General features: G+C 59.6%; 1 protein-coding gene across 1 annotated transcript; it reads left to right on the top strand.

Moving 5' to 3' along the window:
- Positions 1-5,385: 5,385 nt before the first annotated feature.
- On the top strand, positions 5,386-21,829 carry FAM131C (family with sequence similarity 131 member C). Its single transcript, XM_082685486.1, has 7 exons — positions 5,386-5,643; positions 16,141-16,256; positions 17,260-17,295; positions 17,546-17,639; positions 19,697-19,879; positions 20,125-20,235; positions 20,960-21,829. Exons 1-7 carry the CDS (start codon positions 5,622-5,624, stop codon positions 21,241-21,243), a joined length of 846 nt encoding a protein of 281 aa, XP_082541612.1. The 5' UTR covers positions 5,386-5,621; the 3' UTR covers positions 21,244-21,829.
- Positions 21,830-22,026: the final 197 nt, after the last annotated feature.

The raw sequence follows: 22,026 nt of genomic DNA, 5'->3' as shown, positions 1-22,026 counted from the left end.
AGACCTACGTGGTGAGACTCGAGGGACATGTGTGGTGCGGACTATTCAAGGTGGGTGCAGAGCTTGTGCGAACTTCACGAAGAAGGAATGCAGGGCATGTTGTCCATTTCCGGGAGTCACCAGGCTCGGAATCACCCCAGAGGTCAAGAAAGAGGGGGCGGTGTGGCCACGACTCGGCCCCACCCTAAGGTTACTGGGAGGACTGATGGAACAGGACCTGTACGGGTCTCAGCAAAGCTGATCACACAGGATTATGTTTTGCTGTTATTAACTCAAACACCTGAGACTGCCTCCAAGCCCTCACCAATGGCCTTACCTGGATCAGCGGGGCTCTTCTCCACCGAGGATGGGTCTGTGATGACCACAAGAATGCCTGTCCATGGAGGAACGGGGAGATCTCTGTGCAAGTACTAAGGACACCCCACTGCCTGTTTACTCCCAGGCTGGAAGCTTCTCCAGGGCAGGGTTCGGCCTTTCCCCAGTCTCCCCCATGCCTAGCACAGTGGCTGTGTCTCCTCCATCAGACTGGAGGCTCACCCGACTCTCTCCTTACCCCACCTAGTCCAGCTTGCTGCCTCGGGGGACATGGAGCAGTGGGGGTGACTCTGACCTGTCACCGCACTCCAGAGTGGACATATTCTGAGGTTGGCCTGTGGTTGGCTTTCTTTCTTTCTTTAAGATTTTACTTATTTGACAGACAGAGAGAGATCACAACTAGACAGAGCAGCAGGCAGAGAGAGAGAGAGGAGGAAGCAGGCTCCCCACTGAGTAGAGAGTCTGATGCGGGGCTCAATCCCAGGACCCTAGGATCATGACCTGAGCCGAAGGCAGAGGCTTACCCCACTAAGCCACCCAGGTGCCCCTGTGGCCTTCTTTCTGAGGCACAGTCTGGTCTGCAGAGGTAGCACCTAGCACCTGAACCCTCCAGGTGGAGCAGGAAGCCCCACTGGCTATGGGGGTCCAGTCCCCGCTCTGCTCCTAAGGAGCCTGGGTTCCTTTCCTGGGTCTCAGTCGCTGCATCTGCACAGTAGGGGGGCTAGGACCAGGGGACGTCTGAGCTCAGCAGTGTTGCTGGCCTATAGGGAGACTTTGTACAGATCTGTGTGGACACTGCCTTGTAGAATTCAGCTTAGCAAGGAGATGACACCTTTGGGTTAAGAAAAAGGCACCCCACATGGGGGCAGACACAGCCCAGGGTTTGCTGAGCAGAGCACCAGCAGGATTTTAGTGCCTTTCCCCTCAGCTGGGCACCTTTGTGCAGGTCGTACGATGTGGCTCGGTCCGAGTTGAGTTGCCAACGTAGTACTTTCTGGGTCAGTCGGCCAAGGGAGGGGGGAAAGGAAGATGAAAGTCAAGACTGATGCTGTCTCAGGCTGCCCCCTCGTGGCCACCTCCTGTATGACACTCACAGCTCAGGAAAGGCACCGCTGGAGTCTTACCTGTCTGCCTTGGTCCTAGTGGGGGGCCTCCTACCTGCCTGCAGAGAGCCAACACCCAGGAGGCAGAGTATCACCCTCTGAACCATGAGAAAGGGATCCCGTCATGAAGCAGCCACTGTGGACCAAGCCTGGGACAGGCAGTTAAGTGAGGAATTTAGTGTACCTGTTTACTCACCAGGCTGGAAGCTTCTCCAGGGTAGAGGCTGGTCTCTTCCCGATGTCCCCAGCATCTGGCACAGTGGCTATGTCTCCTCTGTCGACTTAGAGCTCGCTGAGGACTTTGCCTCCTCCCCTATCAGACAGGGGGCTCCCGCTCCTTGCTCTCTCTCCCGACCCCACCTACTTCACCTTGTTTCCTGGGGGCGGGGGTCGTGGTGGGCGGGACTCTGGCCTATCACCTATCATGCTCAGTCCTGAGCGTGCAGCTGAGAATGGACACAGTCTGAGGTCAGCCCACGGCCTTCTTTCTCAGGCTTCCCCAGAAGGGCCTCGCCCTGGGGCTCTGGACCCCCACGCAGGGCTGGGCCTCTAGAGAAACAGGGAACTGGACTGGGAGGCTGGTGTGGGCCTCAACCGCCCCCCGAGGGCGACTGGAAGGAAGGAAGCAGAGGATGGGGCTTCCCAATGCTCTTTGGATAAAGGCCAGATCCCGTGTGAGGCCCCATGGGAAGCAGCTCCTGCCCCCTCCTCCTGCTCTGGGCTCCAGCCACTAAGGCCCTCTCTCCCTCCTGGGAGTCTGTCCCTCGTCCTGTCTCCAGACTGTTCAGACCGCTGCCCCTGCCCGTCTGGCTGCCGGACCAAGTCCCGCTCCACCTTTTTAGCTGTGATTCAGTCACTGTCACTTCTACTGGACACTCCCTCCAGGCCCTAGGCAGGATAAAGGGTTTCTTTTTCACACTGTGCTTTCTCTCTCCTAGTTCTTTTTTGGGGGTCGTGATTCTCAACTCACCCAGGTCGTTCCTGGATCAATGCCCGTCTCCCGCCAGCTCGCTGCCCTTCCCCAGGGAGCAGGAACCTGGTGTGTCTCATCTATGGTTAACCAGCGCCGCACAGAGCTGGGCACACAGCAAGGGCTCCATGAACATTGGCTGGATGAAGGAAAGGCTGCGTCAGTCTTGGCCATAATCAGCTTCTACATACGTGACCTTGGACAGGTCTCACTTTCTGGGATGCAGTCAACAAACCCCGACTGAGCATCTGCCAGGTACCCTTCTGGGCACTGGAGTCAAACCCAGGTCTGCTGGGCTTCCAGTTCTGTTCTTTCTGCTTATCCAGCTCTGCCTTTCCCGAGAAACCAGAGCTGAGATGCTGTTCGAGGCCTGGAGCTGGGCAACCCCAGCCAGAAGCCTTGTCCTCTCCTGCTGGCCCCCCAGACCTCAGATGCTCCGGTCCCCTGTACAGCCTCCAGCATCCCTGCCTCCATGGCCTTGAGCCCACAGAGCGCTCCTCCTTGTCTCCCTGCCAGTATCCCATTCAGCCCTCACATTCCCAATGCAGGGTCACCAACACCTTGCAGCCATCCCCACGACCCTTGAAAGAAGGGACTCTGCTCTTACAGTGCTCAGCCGGCATGGGGACATACCCCAATCCTCACTGACCCAAACTATTTATGCGCATGGCTCCCCCACACCATGCCTGCCCCCCTCTCAGGAGCATCTGGGCTTAGACAGAGTCTGATTCATCCCCGTAAGGCTCTGCTTGATTGATCTTTCTCCCATCAGGCCCCGCAGCATCTGCTCTCCATGCTCCAGCACCCAGCCCAGGACCAGGCACTCAGGCCGGCTATGAATGTTTGCCGCTGCCTAGGAAGAGTGGGGGCAGGCCACAGGAGCGGGGGCTCTGGCTGGATCCCCAAAGTCAGGATGGGAGAATGGGATTCAGGGCACTTCCTGGGCACTCCCACTCCTGGTCCCCTCATCCACAAGGGGCTCCTTCTCTTCCCCCATAGAGGGCTCTGGGGGAGGGTCATGGAAGGTCGCAGGACAGATGGACTGTGGGCTGATCTGGGAAAGGACAGCCTGCCCCTCCCCCGGGAAGGACAACCACACATCTTAGAGCTATCTGGGAATCTGGGAATCGTCAGCTTCAGCAGAATTCCAAGGACTGGGAAGGTGAATGTGGGCATGCAAGGGGGAGCTGCCCACCCCTGCAAGGCCCAGTCTTTAGTTAGTGCCAAGCTGGGCCGACAGGCAGGACACCTGGATTTGACTCCTTTAGCCATTTGCTGTGTGACCTTGGGCAAGCCCTTGCCCCTCTCTGAGCACCAGTCAGTACAAGAAGATTGAGTCAGTGTGGAGCTGCTGAGCACAAATGCTAGAGGCAGGGAGAGCCAGAGCCACTTCACCCCACCCTGGTCCCTTCTCTGGGATGGTGGGGGACTGGGGGGGGGCACTGCCCAGCCTCACCCACCTGTCCCTGTCTTAGGCTGAAGGGGACATAGTGGGCTCCTTTGTCAACTGCCCTGTTGTCTGCTGGGGTCCCCCTCCCAGTCCCCCCTGCCCCCAGAGCTGTTAGGCTGCCAGCTGGGAACATCAGCAGCTGTGACAAGCATCCTGCGTCATGGTGAGTCAGAGCCATCCCTCAGAGCCAAGTCCAGTCTCCCCACCACAGGAAGAGAAAGGATACTGGGGCTGCCCCTTCTCTCTTGCTCATACGGGCACATAGTAGGTGCTTCACACACAGTCATCGAATGGAGACTCTTCAGGCTTCCCGTGGGTGTAGGGAAGCTTGGTGACATAACAAGGCAACATATCTATGATCACTGTCACTGTTATTTCTTTTCAGCCCTGAGTTAGGTACCTACTATGTGCTGGGCATTTTCACATATATTTCTCATTAATGTGTATAGTAATCCTGTGAGGTGAGATTTCCTTTTACCCCCAGTTAACAGATGAAAACACTGAGGCTCAGAGAGGTGAGGCAACTTGCCCAAGGTCACACAGCTTTGTGTGAACAGAGCTCGCACTTAACACCTGGTCTGCCTAGAGCCATTCCCCATCTGGCCCCCACTCCAGAGAGGGTCAGCATGCACCCCCACCCCCAGCACTGCCACCAGGCCTGACTCTGTCCTGCTGAAGGCCTCCAGCTCCACTCCACTTCAGGCTCCTGCCCCAAACCTCATTCATCCCTGAAAACCCACCCAGGTGATCAGCGGGTATTTGAGGGGAGCCAGTGAACCTAGCTTCCTAGCCTGTAAAATGCACACGGGTAGGGGAAGGTGTAAAGACTGAAAGAGATGTGTTTGTGCACCGGAAGGTTTGCTCAGGAGCTGGCTGTGTGCACGTGTGTGTGACTGTGTGTCAGTGTGAATGCAGATGGCTGGTACACTCGGGCCCCTCTGGACCTCCATTCTAAGCCAGCGGGCCCCAAAGCAGGAGCTGGCGGTGAGAAATCGCTGTCCCTCACAGCCAAGGGACATCAGGCAAGGCATCTGGCTTCTGTGAGCCTCAGTTTCTTCCCCTGCAAAATGGGCATAATGGAATTAGTGTTATTGAGCTCTGGTTGTTAAATTAAGGTTGTGTACTCTGTGCCCCAAATGCTGGCCTCTCCGCGCCTCTCCCCTTCGCCCCCTTCCTCGACCTTCAGCCAGGGGCACCGGGTGGCGAGAAGGAGAAGTGAGGGCCAGAGAATCCCTCCCCTCTCCCCGGTTCCCTGCTCCCTACCCTACCCCTTCGGTCCCTCCTCCCAGCCCTCCTCAACCTGCCCCAGGGCCCCGCCCCCCGCCCCTCACCCCTCCCGCCCCCCCGCCCCCCCGCCCCTCATCCCTTCCGACCCCCCGCTCACTGACCCCGCCCCCCAGCCCGGGCTGCGGCCACAGGTGCGCAGGGCGGGCGGCGCCGGGGGCCGGGGAAGGGGCGGGGCGGCCTGCGCGCGGCTCGGGCTCCGGGGCTCCGGGCGAGCGCTCCCCCGGGTCCCCCCGCCCGCCGTGCTGCCCGCGGCTGGTAGGAGCGGGCGCGGCGCGGGAGGCGGCGGCGGCGGCGGCAGCGGCGGCGGCGGGGACGACCCGGCGGGAGCGGCGGGGAGCCGAGCGGAGGGAGCCGCAGCCCAAGCCCCAGCCCCTGTCCCGGCCCGACCGCCCGCCTGCCGCGCCGGCGCCGCGCGTGAGCCCCGGGCCCGCGGAGACATGAGCGCCCGGCGGCCCGACGCACCCGAGGCGCAGCGGCCCGGCCCCGCGGCCCCGTGATGGGCTCCTGCGTGTCGCGAGGTGAGGGGGCCGCCGGCCGGGTGGGGGTCGGGCCCCGGAGGAGCCTGGGGGTTGCGGCTGGGGGACGACCCGGCCTTCCCCAACCGGCAGCACGCCCCCCTCCCGCCCCCACCGAGACCTAGGGGACACGGTGCCCCCGGGAGGACAGGGGACGGGGGTGGCAGCGCGGAGAGAGAGCGGAGGGAGGTCGCCGCATCTCCCGCCAGGCTTGGAGCCACACCCAGGCAGGGGGCAGGAAGCGGGGTCGCTTCCAGCCCTGCAGCCACACGCCCCCTGTCGCGTGCTCTGGAGGGGAGGAAAGCTTCTGGCCGTTCCTGGCTTCTCTGGAGGGCAGGTGGCGGCCCCGGGAGAAGCAGCCGACTGTCCTTCCCACACTCCCCCGAGACACAGGCCTGACTTGCTCAGCGCCCCCACTTCTGTCCCCTTACCCCCTGCGCTGTCTTCAGAGTCCCCGAACCCCATCGACAGCAGTGGGTTAATGGAGAGGAACAGGTTCTATGGAAGGTATCCCTTCCCCCACTCTCATCCCTAACTCCCACCCCACCCCCATCCTAGGTCAGGGGACAGGAAGGGACAGAGAGAGCAGTGTGTCTGCCAACTCCTGGGCCTTTCTTTCTGCCTGGGAGCTTTCAACGGTGCCTTGCCCTGGCTCCCAAGGCTCCCTCTGCTCTCCCCTTGTACTGCCCAAGGTGGCACCCCAGGAGTTGGAGTTGGCTGTCCCTTGGGAATGGCAGTGGAGTCCTACACAGAGCAGGGGGACTGGGGGTAGAGGTGACTGAGGCCTTGACCCCAGCTCGGCAAACCCACTGACCCCCAACCTTGGGGGCTGCCACCCCACCCATCACCCCCAAAACTTACTCAGTTGTAGAGGGATGAACAGGCCTGGGGGGTGCTGCTCAGGCTTTAGGGGGGCGGGGGGCTTGTGCTGAGGGACACTGGGCGCTTCCCCGCCCTCCTCTGGCCTCTCAGGGGCCCACCAGTCCCTGTGGGACATTTGGGTAAGTGGCTTAGGATGTCTCAGGAGGGTGTCGGGCTGGCATCATGGGTGGGAGTTAGGTTGTGTGAGGTTTGTTCACTTACTCATTCATCAGGCTGATATTAGCATGATACCTACTGTGTGCCAGGTGCTGTGTACATGCTGGGCATCTAGAGGGGACAAGTCTAGCACAGCCCCTGCCCTTGTGAGACCCACAGCTTGCCAAAGGGGAAGACAGTTTTAAGAGGGAAGAGTATTTAGGGTTCTTTAGGACTGACAGGCTCTTAGCGTGTCTCCAGAAACCCAAAGGCTCTGGACAGGCTCTGGACAGGCTCTGGGTGTTGGGCATCTGGGATAGGGTATTTCCTTGGTGACGGTGTCCCTTCCCTGTCACTTGGTCATCCTGTACCGGGGACCCAACCTGTAAGCCACAGACCCACTGAACACAGTACGAGGCCAGGGAGGAAGAGATGCCTGCCAAGGTCAGGCTGGTGCTTGGGTCCTTGGGCCGCTCCCGCCCCCCACCAGGGCCAGCACCCTCTGCTGTGCCTGCTTGAGGTCACACAGACTGAGAAGGGGGACTTCCTTCATCCTTCCTTCTGTGGCTTGGGCTCCCGAGTGCCACCTCCAGATCTAGTTGTGTATTCGAACCTTGTCTCCTTCCTGAGGGGGCGGCACTTACCATCCCTGCAGCAGGCAGAGCTGAATAAAGGTTAAAGAAGGGACAGGACACTGGAGCAGAGGACAACCATGATCTCAGTGACTGGACCACTACGTGGAGGGCACATGCCCCTCTGATTGTCACTAACACTGTCAGAGCAATTGTCACCAGTACTGCTTCCGGCTTGCCAGGGACTGGTTGGAACGTTTTAGGCACAACCAGCTCAGTTGGGGTAGGTGCTGTCCTAGTCCTCGTTTTACAAACGGGGAAACGGAGCAGGGGCAGGGGGGGAGCTGAGTGACCTGTAAAAAGCCAGGCCTGTGCCCCAAGCCTCTGCACTGCACCCCCAGCCCACAGCCGGGGGCGCCTGACCTGCTCCTCTCCAGCTGCTGGCTTCCAGGAGCTTCTGGGCCCGGTGCTAATAACCACTCCTTTCTCCAAGCGCTTCCCTGTGCCTGGTGCGCAGCCCTAAAGCCAGGCCAGGGACTGGGAGCCTCCTGCTGGTGCTGATCCCTGAGTCTGCAGCCAACTGGGGCCGCCCTAGCCACTGGGCCCCAGGTACAGGCCACACCTTGGAGAGCCTCCCCAGGCCATTCACTTCCCTGTGCTGGGCCTGAGAGGTTAGGGGTGCAGACTCGGGAGCCGGCCAGCCTAGGTTCCCATCTGCCATTCCCTAGCTCTGTGACCTCAGCAAGTTACTTCATTTTGAATGGGTATCTCAGTGTTCTCATCTCTAAAATGGGACCAATACCAGTATCGATGTCGTAGGATTGCTGGGCAGGGATTACAGGACTTAATTCATGTAGAGCATTCAGACCAGTACTTGGCATGTTTAGCTATTTCTTTAATTTTAAATTTGTTGCTATTACCCTTCTGTGCGGCAGCTAAGCCAGCCCCTTTCAGCTGGGAAAGGGGAGGACACGGAGGCTTCCAGCCCCATCCTGTTTCACGGATGCCTCATGGCAGGCAGTTGAGGTGCTGAGGACTTGGGGAAAGTGACGGGGACCAGAGTAAGACGACACATGCTGTTTCCAGGAGCTATTTTGTGTTGTTGTCTACTTTTTTTTTTTTTTAAGATTCTATTTATTTGAGAGAGAGATCAGGGGGAGGGGCAGAGGGGGGAGGGAGAGGGCTAAGCAGACTCTGTGCTGAGCGCGGAGCCTGATGCAGGGCTTGATTTCACAACCCTGAGATCATGACCTGAGCTAACCTCGAGTCGGACGCTTAACCGACCAGGCACCCCATTCATTATCTACTATTAAGTTACCACCTGTCAGGGGCTTATCCTAGGCCAGGCTGAGCCTTTTTACTCTTCTGATGTAGTTCATCCTCATTCAACCCTGGGAGGGGAGACGTGGGGCTCAGAGACAGGAAGGGTCTTACCTGAGGTCACACAGCCAGGACACGGAGAGGCAGGATTTGGATTCAGGTCTGTGTTAGCCTAGCGCCTGAGCAGGGAGCCCCTGCCCTTTGCTTTCAGATGTGACCCCGAAGAGAGAGACACGGAATGCATGGCCAGTGCTCCGAATTGCTGCCCTCTGCAGTAACTCTCAGGGTTGGTATTTGATTGGGGCTTTGCTGCCACCGCAGGTAACAATGTGCACAGAGCAGGGGAACTAATATCTAGCCCTCTCTCCAGCTCAGAGTCTCTCAGGGCCTGCCCCATGCCCCTGGCCCTGAGAACCTCTCCACCCGCCCAGGGTTGTCCTCCAACCAACCTATCAGCCTCCTGGCCTCACTGTGGGGGTCTCAGTGCCCTGGGTCCTGGGGACGTCTTTTTTTCGGAAGGTCAGACATCTCTTATGTCTGGAAGAAGGCTCCAGCTCTGAGGGAACTGGGCAGAGCACCCCACAGAACGCAGGGCCCACCGACTATGATGTCTTCCCAGCCGCCTTGCACTGTCTCCCCTTCACCCCTGCAGAACCAGTGAGCAGTCTGACACCGGGCACTGGGGGAGACTGAGGAAGGAGTAGATGGGACCTTGACCTTGGGGAATGCACTGTCTGAGAAGACAGACACAACCTTGTCCCAGGGGGTGGTCTAGTGGGGGAGGCAGGACACGGACATGGACACACACACGCACACACACACAGAAAAACAGCCTGAAGAAGAGATCAGTACTGACTAGTGGTTTGAGCGCAAGTTTTGGAATTTCAGGTTTGAACCTCATCTCTGCTGCTTATTAGCTGGTGACTTTGGAGAAGTGATTTAACTTCTCTGAGCCTCAGTTTCCCCATCTTTAAAAATGGGCATAATGGGGTTTAGTGAGGGTTAAACAAGAGATAATGGATGAAAAGGTCTAGGACAGTACCCGACACACAGTAGGTGTTCAATAAATAGTCACAACAAATCACTGCAGGCCGGAGTTTGCTCATTAAGGCTGCTGGTGGCCTAATACAGCGGAGGCCAGTCTAGGTAGGCTTCCTGGAGGAGGTGAGGCTAGAGCAGGATGGGCTCTAGGATAGCTCGTCAAAGAGACTGAGCCCCAAGATGGCAAAGGAAGGAGAAAGGAGCTGAGGTATGTGGAAGGTCCAGGAGAAGAGCCTGTTGTCTCCCTCTATCCTTGGTTGGAGTTAGAAACTGACCCCCATCAGCCCTCTGATGAAGTTACCACTGTGGGCCTGGTGACCTATAAACAGGTGCCCCAGGGAGCAGGAGGGCCCTTTGTCCACTCGAGGCCAAGCCTCCGCCAAGCTCAGCGGGACGGCCTGCTGTCACGTCAGTGACTCACCAGGCAGAGAGGCCAAGGGCTCACTCTTGGTGGCCTCCCTCTGCAGGGCTCCCAGGGGGACTGAGATCTGTCCCTGTGGTCTAGAAAGGGGACCATATCTGGGAGCGGAGAGGGATGGAGCAGCTGTAGTTTCCAGAGCACCTGCTGGGTCAGGGGCTTTATCCTCCAACAGCTCCTTCCTAGGGCGGCAGGTTCATTGCACAGGTGAGAGCCCTCGGCGGCTCACAGGGGCTGGGCCACACGCCCACAGCCCGGGCTGGAAGCAGAAAGCTGGTATAGACCCAGGGCAGGGACTGTGAAAGGAACACTGGGCCCGCTGTGTTCTCCTCAGAGGCAGGGACAGGGCCTGGACCTCGGTGGGCCACCAGCACACCCAGGGCTGGGCGAGGGGCTTCAGACCCAGGCTGCTGCTCTGTTACTATGTGCTTTCAAGGAGAAGTTTACCCTGTCTTGGCTGCTGGGAAAAAACAGGGTTAACCTGGGGCCCTCCCTGCCCCCCCTGGGGTGCAGAGCCCTGGGAGACACCCTGGGGACAGATGGCACCGCAGTGTGTCGGTCGGGCTGGGACTCCAACACCAAAGAACAGCAAAAGGGACTAGGTGGCCTGGAGGCAGGGGAGAGAGGACTGAGCTGTGGACTGACCCGAGGAACAGGGTGGGTGCTTTGCAGCCAGACGGCTTTAGGGGAGACATCAGGAGGAGCTGTCTGGGTGGTTGGGCTCTACAGCAGATAGGGAGCTGGTGTGAGAAGGCGGCAAGCATCCTTGGGCGGCAGAAGAGCGCCCTGCTTGGAGGCAGAGGGATGCAGGAGATGTCCGGGTGACAGTCCTCTCCTTGAAGGACCGAGAAGGCCTCCAAGTTGCCAGGGCAACCAGAGGCTTGTCACTGCCTTGGCTGGGGGAGATGGGGGAGGGGACAGGTCTGAGAAGGGGCCTCAGACCTTGAGGTCAGAGGAGTAGGGTGTGGACAGAGGAAGAAGGAGGTACCCGCAGGAGCAGTGGCCAGGGGTCCCCTCAGGGGACCCCCAGCCCCCAGCCCACACGAAACACTGTGTTTTTCCAGTTGCTGCTGGTGACGTGGCTGCCGGTCCCAGCTGGGCGAAGAGCAGCCTGTGATTTCACCCTGGGCTGCTCCATTACCTGACGTCTCCATGGCAACCAGCCCGTGACATCACAGGGCCCAAGTCCTCGGGGGAGAAGGCAGCTTTGGCGGAGGCTCCTGCACCCCAACTGAGGTGGTGGTGGGGGGCAGGAAAGCTGGAGAGGGGCTCAGAGCCAGCAGTCCTCCAAGTCCCCCTTGACCAATGACCTTGTTCAAGTCCTGTGTGCTCCAGCCCCTTGACGCTGCCTATCAGGCCTCAGCTCCCCTCACTCCCCGGCCCGCAGTCCACGGAGCTTTAGGGATGGCCAGGGGCCCTAGAAATATCCCAGCACCCGTCTGCCTGCACCCCAGCGGGCCCTGGCTTCTGCGCTGGAATCTTAGGAGTGGTGACTTTCAAACGTTTTTGACTAGAACCCGTAGGAATACATATATTTTGCGTCATGACCCAGCACACGCTTAGAACATTCTCGCCGCATGTGTGTGGGCACATGCGGGCCTGTGCGGTTTAAACTGAAGTTTGGTGAAACAATACTTAACCTGACTCCTCAATAGATTCTGGTATTTTCTGTTCAATTCTATTCTATTTATTTATTTTTTAAGATTTTATTTATTTATTTGACAGACAGATCTCAAGTAGGCAGAGAGGCAGGCAGAGAGAGAGAAGGAAGCAGGCTCCCTGCCGAGCAGAGAGCCCCATGCGGGGCTTGATCCCAGGACCCTGGGACCATGACCTGAGCTGAAGGCAGAGGCTTTAACCTACAGAGCCACCCAGGAGCCCTCTATTTTATTTTTTAAACACATGACCTAGTAAGTGGCTTACATGACCCACAGAAGGACATCCCCCTCCCCTGCTGGAACCTGGGATTTGTACACCTGGAGACCCTGAAGCTCGGGGAGGGGCAGGACTCACGCAGGGCGCACAGCCTGGACTCGGGGTGAGGAGCCAGATGAGCTGAAAGCCCCGGTGTGTAAGACCCGGCTCAGCCCACACTGCTGTCGGTTCCTGGGTAACAGAGCTCCGAGTTCAGGGCATGGGGGCATCAATCCTGGCTCTGCCTGCCTTTTCCCGCCCTGTTTCAGACAGGCTCATTCAGACTCCTTCACCTGCCTGCCGGTAAGAGTCTCCAGGCCCCTCTCAGAACTCTCTGGTCCCTTAGGGATCCTAAGCCCAGTCCAGTGTGAACAGAGACTTCCACCCCATACCTTGTTCAGTGTTCACTTCGGCCCTCCAGCCAGGACTGCTGGCTTCCCTCCTCTCCAGGTCCCGTTCTCCTTTGACATCTTGGGGTCTGGCCTGAGGAACTTGAGAAAAAGTGGCCAAGATACATTTATTTATCTGGAGCTCTGGTGGTCTCTGTTAGCCACCACTGGCTCACTGTTGAAGCAAAGTTTCAACAAAAATGAACAATGTGCCAGGCCCTGTGGCAGGAGGTGCTAGGGCTATGGTGGCGACTAAAGCTGACGAGGACCAGCCCTCAGTGAGCTCATGGTTTGGTGAGAGATGGTGAACAAGGAAACAGACACATAATAACGTAAAGAAGAAATGTCGCTTTAGAGAAGGAATGATGGAAAATTAGGAGATAGGAAAGGACGGGTGCCATTAAACAAGGTGGCTGGAGGCCTCCCTGAGGTTCTAAAGTTTGAGTAGAGACCTGAATACGGTGAGGGAGTGAGCCTGCAGCTCTATGGGAGGATGGAGTTCCTGCTGGAGGAAAGGCACAGCCAGTGCAAAGGCCCTGAGGCAGGAGTGTGTTGGGCATATCTGAGTGGCCAGTGTGGCTGGAGTGCAAGAGGGAGAGTAGTGGAAAATGAGAGGGCAGGGGGGCCACGGGCCCCAGGTTAGCATGTGTGAGTTCTCTCAGAGGCTGTTTGGGGGGCCTGCCTGCAGCAGGACCCTTGTCATGGGACCTCTGACCTGGTTTGACCTCTTCCCTTCCCTGCCCAACTCCCTTGCCCTCTAAAGTTGCCCACCCTCCAGCCTCTGGGATCTGGGGTCCCGTTGCCCTGCAGGCAACCCTCCTAGGGGGCACCCGCAAAACTCAAACATGGCCCCTTCCTTAGTGTCCCTTGAGAACGTCACCGTCCTTGCTGTGCAGGGCGAGGGAAGACAGGCCGCTCCACTGCCCCTTTGCGTCCCAGCCATCTCTCCCCAGCTGTGCAGAATCCGACCCAAGGCCGGGTGAGGGTGTGGGATGCTGGCCTCTCCTTCCCAGGATCCCCTGCCTGCTTCCATGCTCAGCTCCTGCAGCTCTGCCCACGGGTTGTCGAAGCCGGGGAAGGGTGCTGGGAGCCCGCATCCAGGGCAGGACAGGCTGCTGGCTGGGACCAGTGCCCTGCAGCGGCCTCGCCTCCCTGCCATGGTGCAGACCCCCTGCTCCTCGTGTCTCCTGGACCTCACAATTTCGTGCAAGCTGCACACCCCACCCACCTCTGCCCTCACCCCCCTTCTCCTGGCACCCCCCCCCCCGCCCGGCTAGCTCCCCTATCAGTGCTTCTGTGTGGCCCCTGACCCCCACAGAACTCATCAAAACTCCTTTTGTGCTTTGGAAGAGAGTAAGCCTGGGCATCAGGGTAACAGGGCGCAGACCCTGACTGCCTGCCACGGGCTGGGTGCCTCTGGGTAGTTCATGCCCGCCGGGGCCTCAGCTTCCTCCTCTAGAAAGCTGAGCCCTGGATCCTTCCTCTTTAGGTCCATCAGTCAGTATGAGGAGTCGGTGCCGTCACACCAGGAGAAGGGGTGCTGCTGTCCCCTGGGGTCAGCCTCGTGTTTGCATAAGGGGCTTTGAGGCTGGTTTCTATCAGACTGGGAGCTCCTGGAGGGCCGGGATGGAGTCTTAATCCCACCTCTGTCCCCACATGCTTGCACGGTAAAGACAGGAGACGGGTGCTCCTCAGGTGAAGGAATGAAAGGTGGTTTCCGTGAATGAATGACCTAGAATGTCACTCTCACTAGAATGTCAGCTGCGTGAGGGCAGCTGACACTCTAGAGTCTCTTTCTCATTTGCCAGTGTTCCTCGTGTGCAGAACAGCGCCTGGCACATAGTAGGTGCTCAGCAAATACTTCTGAATGCCTCAGAAATAGATGCTTACTCCCTGTGCTATGGTCTCCATTCCCTCGGCCTCACACTCACCATGAGGGAAGGGACCGGACACTTCACAAAAGCTTGACCGTGTTGGGGAGTGACTGGTGCCCAGTGTGGGGACAGGAAGAGCCTCTCTGAGGAGGTGACCTTGAGCTGAGACCTGAATGACACGGTTCAGGAAGGTCTGAGGATATGTTCCAGGTGGAGGGGAAAACAAGGACAAGGAACAAGGGGACCATCTGAGGAGCAGCACAGAGGCTGGCCTGCGCGCCCCTGAAGGCCTTGGTGGGGGGCTGGCTGTCCTCCTCCAGGGCAGTGGAAGGAAGCCAGTGGCCGGTTTTCAGCAAAGATGCAGTCTGACCTGTATCCTCCCTGTGCAGAGGGGTGGGGAGTGGGGGAAGCCTGTGGCCCCTGGCGTCCAGGTGAGAGGGCGGTGCCCCCAGGTGGGGAGCGGCGGTGGGGACAGGGAGGGCGGGGTCTGGAATGGAGGTTGGAGAGAGCCAGTAGGACTTGCTGGTTGAGGGGTGGGGGTTGGGCAAAGGCAGCGTTCTGAGAAAACTGGATTTTTTGGTTGGTGCAGCTGGGTGGGCTGTTACATCATTTGCTAAAATCAGGGAAGAGGAGGAAGATGGACCTGGGTCTCCTTGAGACGGCGGCCGCCTGTTGGGCATCCGTGAGGGGAGCTGGCTCTTCATTCGGGGGCTCAAGCAGAGTCGGGGACACAGGGGTAAATGCGGGGTCAGCCGCACACGGAGGAGGTGTCCTGGGAGAGACCTGGGGGCGGGGTGAGAAGGGGCGGGGCTGCAGCAGAGAAGGGGCGGGGCTGCAGCAGAGAAGGGGGACGAAGGGGGGTGGTGGGAGGGAAGCTGGAGATGGGCGTGGGTGAGGGGGGGAGTAGAGGTCGGGCACAACTCTGAGTGTGGTGTGGGAGGGGGCAGAGGAGCGGGCAGGGAGCTGAGGGGAGGCAGGGTTGAGGTCTTTAAAGGATGGGAGATGCTGGGGCTGCTGGGAGGTGAGGGTCTGATGGGGCGGGGGGGGGGGGGGGGGGTGGGTGGGGGGGGCACCGGATGGGTGGGGAGAGCAGGGATGCAGGGGAGAGTCCTGAGGGGAGAGACACCGCAGCACCTGCCGTTGGTGGCCAAGAGGGAGACAAGGGCAGACAACCAGAAGAGAGAAGACAGGGGGCAGGGCCGCCGGTGGGGGGCGGGTCAGGCTGGGGGGTGGTCTCTAGGGTGTGGGGGCTGGTCTTAGATGGAGCAGGACAGCTCTTCCTTTGTCACAGGAAGGAGAGCAGATGGTGTGAGCAAAATGGGGGCAGGGCAGTGATTTCAGGTAGAAGAACGAGGTGATGGGGTGAGGCCTGCTCTGGACCTCCATGAGGGATGGGGGAGCGGCCAGCAGCAGGCTGTGGTGCCCGGGTGGCAGGTGTGAGAAGTAAAGCTGCGTGAGGTAGTTAGCCGGGTTGGAAGCAAACTTTGCAGGAACTGGAGACCTGTAGGCGGTTCCCTGGTCCGTGTCCTGTGGGAGGCTGGGGACCTTCTCCAGCAACGCGCAGCCCCGCGGGTCCCGGTGTGGAGCAGGTGGAGGGTGAGACTGGGCAGGGCTGGGAGTTGAGGGCCTCTGTGAAGGCGAGCTCGTAGGCTGTGCCAGGGAGTGGGTGCTAGCTAACCAACCAAATGGAGGGACAGACAGATGGACGAGAATTCCCACTGAGGGCACCAGGCAGGCGGTCTGGCAGGAATCCCCGCCTGCCGAGGCCTTGCTTTTCTACAAAACGGTCTTTGTTTTCTACAAAATGACATTGGTGGCCATAAAGTAGCGCCCAGCGCTACTGGGCTGGGCAGTACTGGGCTGGGCAGGGCTGGCTTGAACAAGCCTGGTAAGTAGGGAGTGCGGGGCTGTGGGGGGGGGGGGTTCCTAAGTTCCTCCTGTCGTCATATTTCCAGATCTGTTCACAAGTGCCCACAAGGACTGCCCCATGCCCCAGGGCATGGACCCCCGGAACCCGGACTTGCCCTCCAGCCACCCCCACACTGTTACTGCAGACCATGTCACTGGCAAGGTAACTGGTCCCACTTGATCCTTTCCTTCACCTGCCGTGCTGGTTCCTGGGACGCCCCCTACAGCGCTCCCCAGGGAGCCGCAACTGTTCGCATCTTCCCTCCTTGGATCCGAGCCCCTAAGGTTTGGTATGCATTTGGGTGAAAGTCTGAATCCGGCTGGGCATCCAGGGACTTGGACCAGGACCAGAAAAGAGAGTCCTGCTCTGGAGGTCTTTCCACACAAAGTACCTCAGCCTTGCAGATAACAAGTTCCCTGACCAGCCCACCACCTTCCTACTTAGCAGCCTGCCCTGCCTTCTGGAAAGTAAAGAAGTGGTACTTTTTTTTTTTTTAAGTTTATTTATTTAAGTGATCTCTACACCCAACATGGGGCTCAAACTCACAACCTGGAGACCAAGAGCCATGTGCTCTGCGGACTGAGCCAGCCAGGCACCCTAAGAGTGGGATTCTTTGTCCAGATGCCTTAGGAAGAGCTTGCCAGGGGCCTCAGATCCCGGGGTATCATTTCCACCCCACCCCCAGAGGTTGTGGCTTGGACCTACTGGTTGACATAACTTTTTTTTTTTTTAAACACACACCACATGCTAGGCTTTATGCTGGACACTTTGTCTCTATCATGTCACTTGCATCACCACAATCCCTGAGATAAATGGCATTTATCACCATTTTACAGAGGAAGAAACTGACGTCCTGAGCTGTTAAGGTGCTAGTCTAAGGGTACCCAGGTAGAAAGGGCAGAGTCGAAGCTTGAACCCAGGTCCGATCTACCCCCTGCGCCTGCTGCCTTCCTGGCGGAGCCCCCACTGCTCCCCGCCGCCCCACAACATCTTTCTCTGCACAGTGACGGAAGGCCGGGGGGCCGGACCAGGAGTAGGCAGAGCCCGGACCTCAGACAACAGCAGAAGGCTGACCCCCCACCACCACCCGGGGCTCAAGGACTCGTGCCATCTGCTGGCACTGTCTGCCAGGCCCTGCCTGACCCTCTTCCTCCTCTCATTATAGGACAAACAGATGGATTTCTGTTGGGATCCTTGGCAGGTCAGTGCGCTTTGCCCATCCCGCAGTCCAGACAGCCGCCGCGGACACTGTGGCCCTTTGCTCTGCGACCCCAGCTCGGGCACACAGTCCTGCCACCCTGGGGAGGGGGCCTCATGACAGCAGCGGGTGGGACGGTCGTGTGGGAGTGGCAGGGTCACCTGGGGAGGGGGCTTCGTGGGTCGGTAGTGGCCGGGAGATGTCCTCTGGCAGGTCTGCCCTGCCCTACTCCCCCCTCCCCTCCTTTCTGCAGAGGTGCTTCCAGACCACCAACGGCTACCTGGCCGACTCCAGGTCCTGCTCCAGCAACTACAACGTGGCAGCTCTGGCCACCTCGTCCCTTGTGGGTAGGTTCCAGGGTCTCTCCCCTGCCCCAGGGTTAGTACAGCCTGTCCCTTGCCCTTGCTGTGGCTGGAGGGGATGCAGCCTGTGGGAGCCAACATTTCCCGGACCCACGCTCCATGCCAGGTTCTGCAGGGACGAGGGACTTAAGGTTCCTGGCTCCCACCCCTGCTGTTAAATTGCTCGAAGCCGTGAGGGAATGGACCTAGTCTTTCGGAAGTCTGCCTGGTGTGGCCTCCCGGCCTCCACGGCAGGTGCAGTCTGCCCGTCATCCTGCCATGGGTGGGCTTCCCTGGAAGCAGAGCCCGGGCGCGAATTGTGCGGGTGATTTATGGAGGGATCGTTCTCAAGGGCAGCTTGTAGGAGTGAGGGCAGCAGGACCGGGCAGGGGAAGGAGCTCAGCAGAGATGGGGCTACAGGAGGACTCTGTCTCCGCCCCATCCCTGGGAGCTCAGGAGCACAAATCGAACCTCAGAACTTCCGGTGGGCGGCGTTGAGGCTGGCGGCTGGTTGGGTATCACCACCGAGTTGGTCAGCGGTGGCTCCTGGAAGGCTCTCCCGCCTCCCAGGCATCTCCGGGTGAGGCCACTCCCGTGAGCTAAGGGCAAGGCTCCGGAGAGGGCTGCCGGTGGGAGGCACGCAGGCCAGCAGAGGGGCGTCCAGGGGCTGCCACCGCATCTGGCCCCGGTCACCCACGGCACACTCAGGCCTTCCCGCGCTGCCCTCCCCCGTGTTTGCCCTGACTCTCTCCCACCCACCACCCTTTCCCTCTGCCTCCCCTGCCCTGCCAGGGCCACTCGAAACCGCCTCCTCCAGAGCTTCCTCTGGTTGCCTGTGCTCCTAGCTCGGGGGTATGTGTGGCGGGTTCTCCCCCGCTTCTTCCTCATTCCCATCTTTCCCATTTTCTCAGTATTATGTCTCTAGCTTCCTTTCTTAAACATTGCCAGTCCTCACTTCACGGCTCCTAGACCCCAGTGATGGTATGCTCAGCCTCGGTTCAGAGAGATGCTGAATCATTTCTGACGGTCTTCTCTGTCAGCTTCCACACCGAGGTAGTCTACTCCTAAGAGCCCTTCAGGTCCTCTGCCCCGCTTCCCAGCCCCTGTCCTGTCTCTCGCCGCATCCCTTCAGTCATCCCTCCTGATGGTGCCCCATCTCCACCCTTGGCCCCATCCCCTAATTGGGGTGCTCTAAACAACGGCTCTAACCTGCCACTCTTTTGCTTATTACCCTGCTGTGGCTCCCCATTGCTAGAAGGAAAACTCTGGAGTCCTAGGCCTGCCTCTCTCAGTCCTAAGTCTCACCCCTGATGGGCTCCCCAGCCTTTTCTGCCATCCCAGCCTTAGTATGGCCCCCATATCCCATCCCTGGCAGTCCCAGAATCATGCCAGATTCTGCCATGCCTTCCTCCTCGTCTCATCTCTGCCTCCATCTGCCCATCTGTCCAATACACCTGCAAACCACCAACCTACCTGTAAAGCTCAACCCCAGTCCACCTCTTCCAGGAAGCCTTCCTGGCCTGCTGCATCCCACATAGGTCTCCCGCCAGCAGAGCTGGCACTGGCCTTGGCACAGGGGGTGCTCTCTTGGAACTGGTTAATTAATAGATAAAGGGAGAGGGCTGGGTGGAGACCTTGAGTGGATCTTCTGGGACAGAAGGGTCTAAACCTGGTCAAAGGGAATGAGGGACAGGGCAGGTCTGGGAAGAAGCACCAGGTGGAGGGGGACATTGCTGGGAGTAGGATATTGGGAGGGCTTGGGGCCTCTGCATGGGTGGGGACCTAAGTGAGGTAGGGCCTTGGGGCTTGGGGAGGGTGTGGGGTGCTGACTGGGCATGGGCTCTGGTTGGGCAGGAGGACCTGCTGGGATAGATTCAGGCATTGTGAGTATGGGGCTGGGAGGACACGGGGCATGGGGTGAGTACAGAGCCTGAATGCTTGTAGGGTACAGGCCATTAGATGGGCCTGAGTTGTGGGGGGGCGGGGAGATTGGGGTGGGGGGGCAGGCCCCTGGGCAGGGTTTTATGTCAGAGCAGTCACCCAGCTGCCCTCAATGCTCCCAGGGGTGGTGCAGAGCATCAAGGATCACATCACAAAGCCCACGGCCATGGCACGTGGCCGCGTGGCCCACCTGATCGAGTGGAAGGGCTGGCGCGCCCAGCGGTCAGGCTGGGAGCTGTCCCCCGCTGAGGACGAGCATTACTGCCGCCTGCCCGATGAGCTGCGGGAGGCCCGTTTTGCTGCAGGTCAGTGGTTGGGGAGCCTGGGGACGGGGACTGGTCGGGGCTCTGGTCCTTAGGAGACCGAGGGTCGCCACATGGGCATTGTCGAGACGTGGCCATGGGTGGACAGGCATTCGGGGGAGCCGTCTGGTCACCAGGGCCCAGATGGACAGTTGGGTGTTGGGTGCCAGCCCATCCTGGTGCTGAACGCCCCCGCCTCCTGACGCGTCCCTGCTGAGCTGGTCTGGCTGTTCCCCCACCCCCCGCAGGGGTTGCCGAGCAGTTTGCGATCACAGAGGCCACGCTGAGCGCCTGGTCCTCGCTGGACGACGAGGAGCTTCACCTCGAGAACAGCCCTCAGGACATGGTCCAGCTCCAGGGTATGACCCGGGTGGGCGCCGGGGCGCGGTGGGTGGAACAGAGCCGGGGCTGGGTGCCAGCCTCGGACAAGCCCCTCCCGGTCTCAGCCTGGGTTTTTGCATCTGTGGGCGGGAGCAAGGGGTCCTCGCCCCGCCCACTGCCGACCAAGTACAGCGTAAGCGGGGAGGCGAGAAGGAGCGCTGTAACCGGTTAGGGGATGACGTGCTTACCCACTTCGGTGTTGCCCTGTGCCATTTCACTTCCTCCTCACCACACCTCTAAGAAGGGGGCCCTGTTATTATTTCCTTTTACAGATAAGGGAAACTGAGGCACCAGGAACCTTGCCCTAGGTTACAGCTAGAGGCGTCAGAGCCTGGATCTGATCCTTAATACCAAGCACAGCCAGTCCAGGTTACTGCTGGGGCTTCACTGGCCCCGGGGCCTCGGTGACACCCACAGGCCCATCATTTTACAGGAAGAACAGCGGTTGTCCCAGCTGTCCCAGCGCCGGATTCGAGGCCGGCAGCGTAGCCTGCTGTTAACGACTCCAGCTTTCTCCACCACCCCTGTAATCCCCAGGGAGAAACTGGGGCTCAGAGAGGTTCGGTGACACAGCTCGGCAGCGACAAAGGATTTGGAGATCAGTCTTCTGTCCCCGACCTTCCCTCACGCACCAGGAGAGGGTGAGGAGCAGGGCTGGGACTCCGTTCCTCACGCTCCCTACCCCTCCTGTTGGTTTTCCAGACCTGGAGAGCGTCTACCTGCAGGACAGTCTTCTGAGTGGCCCCTCACAGGATGACAGTCTTCTGGCCTTCTCCTCCTCTGGCCTCTCCCCCGAGGGCTGGCCCTCACCCGACGAGCCCCCGATCACTGCTGTCGGCCCCCAGCCCCCCAGCCTGGAAGAGGAGCATCAGCGGCGGCTGCCTCGGGGTCTGGGGCCTGAGGGTGGGGCCCATCTGCAGGGTTCCCTCCCCTCGGTGGACAGCATCTCCCTCTCAGAGGAGGAGGACGAGGTGTTCTATAACTGAGGGGGGGCGGCTGTGTGCCTCGGAGCCTTCTCATACTGTGACCTTGCCCGGTGGGCAGCCCAGGCGTATCAGGATGTTGGGGTCTGGGCCGGGCATTTCTGGACTCCTCAGGGCAGGCAGGGGTGGGTACAGCAGGGACGGGGGCCCAGCCCTCCCCGTGGACCAATCGGTGCCTCCGTGGACCTGCCCCAGGAGTGGGAGCCATAATCCCCCTTCTCCTTTCTTTACTTGGCTCAGCAGGGAACCTTCCCCGCGGGGTTTCCGCTCGAGGACTCTCAGCAGGCATCAGGGCAAGCTGCCACGAGGAGCCAGCCTCTGGGCCCCTGGGCAGACGCTCTCAGAAGGACTCGGGAGACCCACTTGGAGTGGGGTCTGGGGACCCTGCCTTGACCCCGGGGCTCAGTCCTCCCCCCTCCCTCTGTGTTTGTGTCCCCATCAGAGGTGGGACAGCCTCTCTGGTAGCTAAGCTCCTCGGCTCCCTCCACGAGGATCGCCTGTCCCTGGTGCCCCTGCTCCCTTCCTTGCACCCTCCTCCCACCTTCCAGAAGGTTCTCTACAGACATTAAAGTGGTGGATTCACCCTGGATGAACTTGGCCTGGTCTCTGGGGGAAGGTATGTCCTTGAGCCCCTGGGGTAAGGGGGTTATAGAGGGATTTAGGGGAGGGCCCCTAACCACCCAACACACACGCAGGTAGTCAGCCTCGGCCACCCAGCCAGGAGAGACCCCATCCCCATGGAAGATGCCTGAGGTTCTGTCTGATCCCCCAGGAGCCATACCTAGG

The sequence above is a fragment of the Mustela nivalis genome (genome assembly GCF_964662115.1).
Source record: "Mustela nivalis genome assembly, chromosome: 10".
Classification (NCBI taxonomy): domain Eukaryota; kingdom Metazoa; phylum Chordata; class Mammalia; order Carnivora; family Mustelidae; genus Mustela; species Mustela nivalis.
The sequence above is the reverse complement of the archived record's forward strand: the minus strand, read 5'-3'. Positions and strand labels throughout refer to the sequence as shown.

Excerpts from the sequence above, each read along its gene's own strand:
- FAM131C (XM_082685486.1), top strand. The coding sequence starts at position 5,622 with ATGGGCTCCTGCGTGTCGCGAG. Across the intron at positions 17,296-17,545 it reads TCTGTTGGGATCCTTGGCAG|AGGTGCTTCCAGACCACCAA; the intron begins GTCAGTGCGCTT and ends TCCTTTCTGCAG. Across the intron at positions 20,236-20,959 it reads GGACATGGTCCAGCTCCAGG|ACCTGGAGAGCGTCTACCTG; the intron begins GTATGACCCGGG and ends TTGGTTTTCCAG.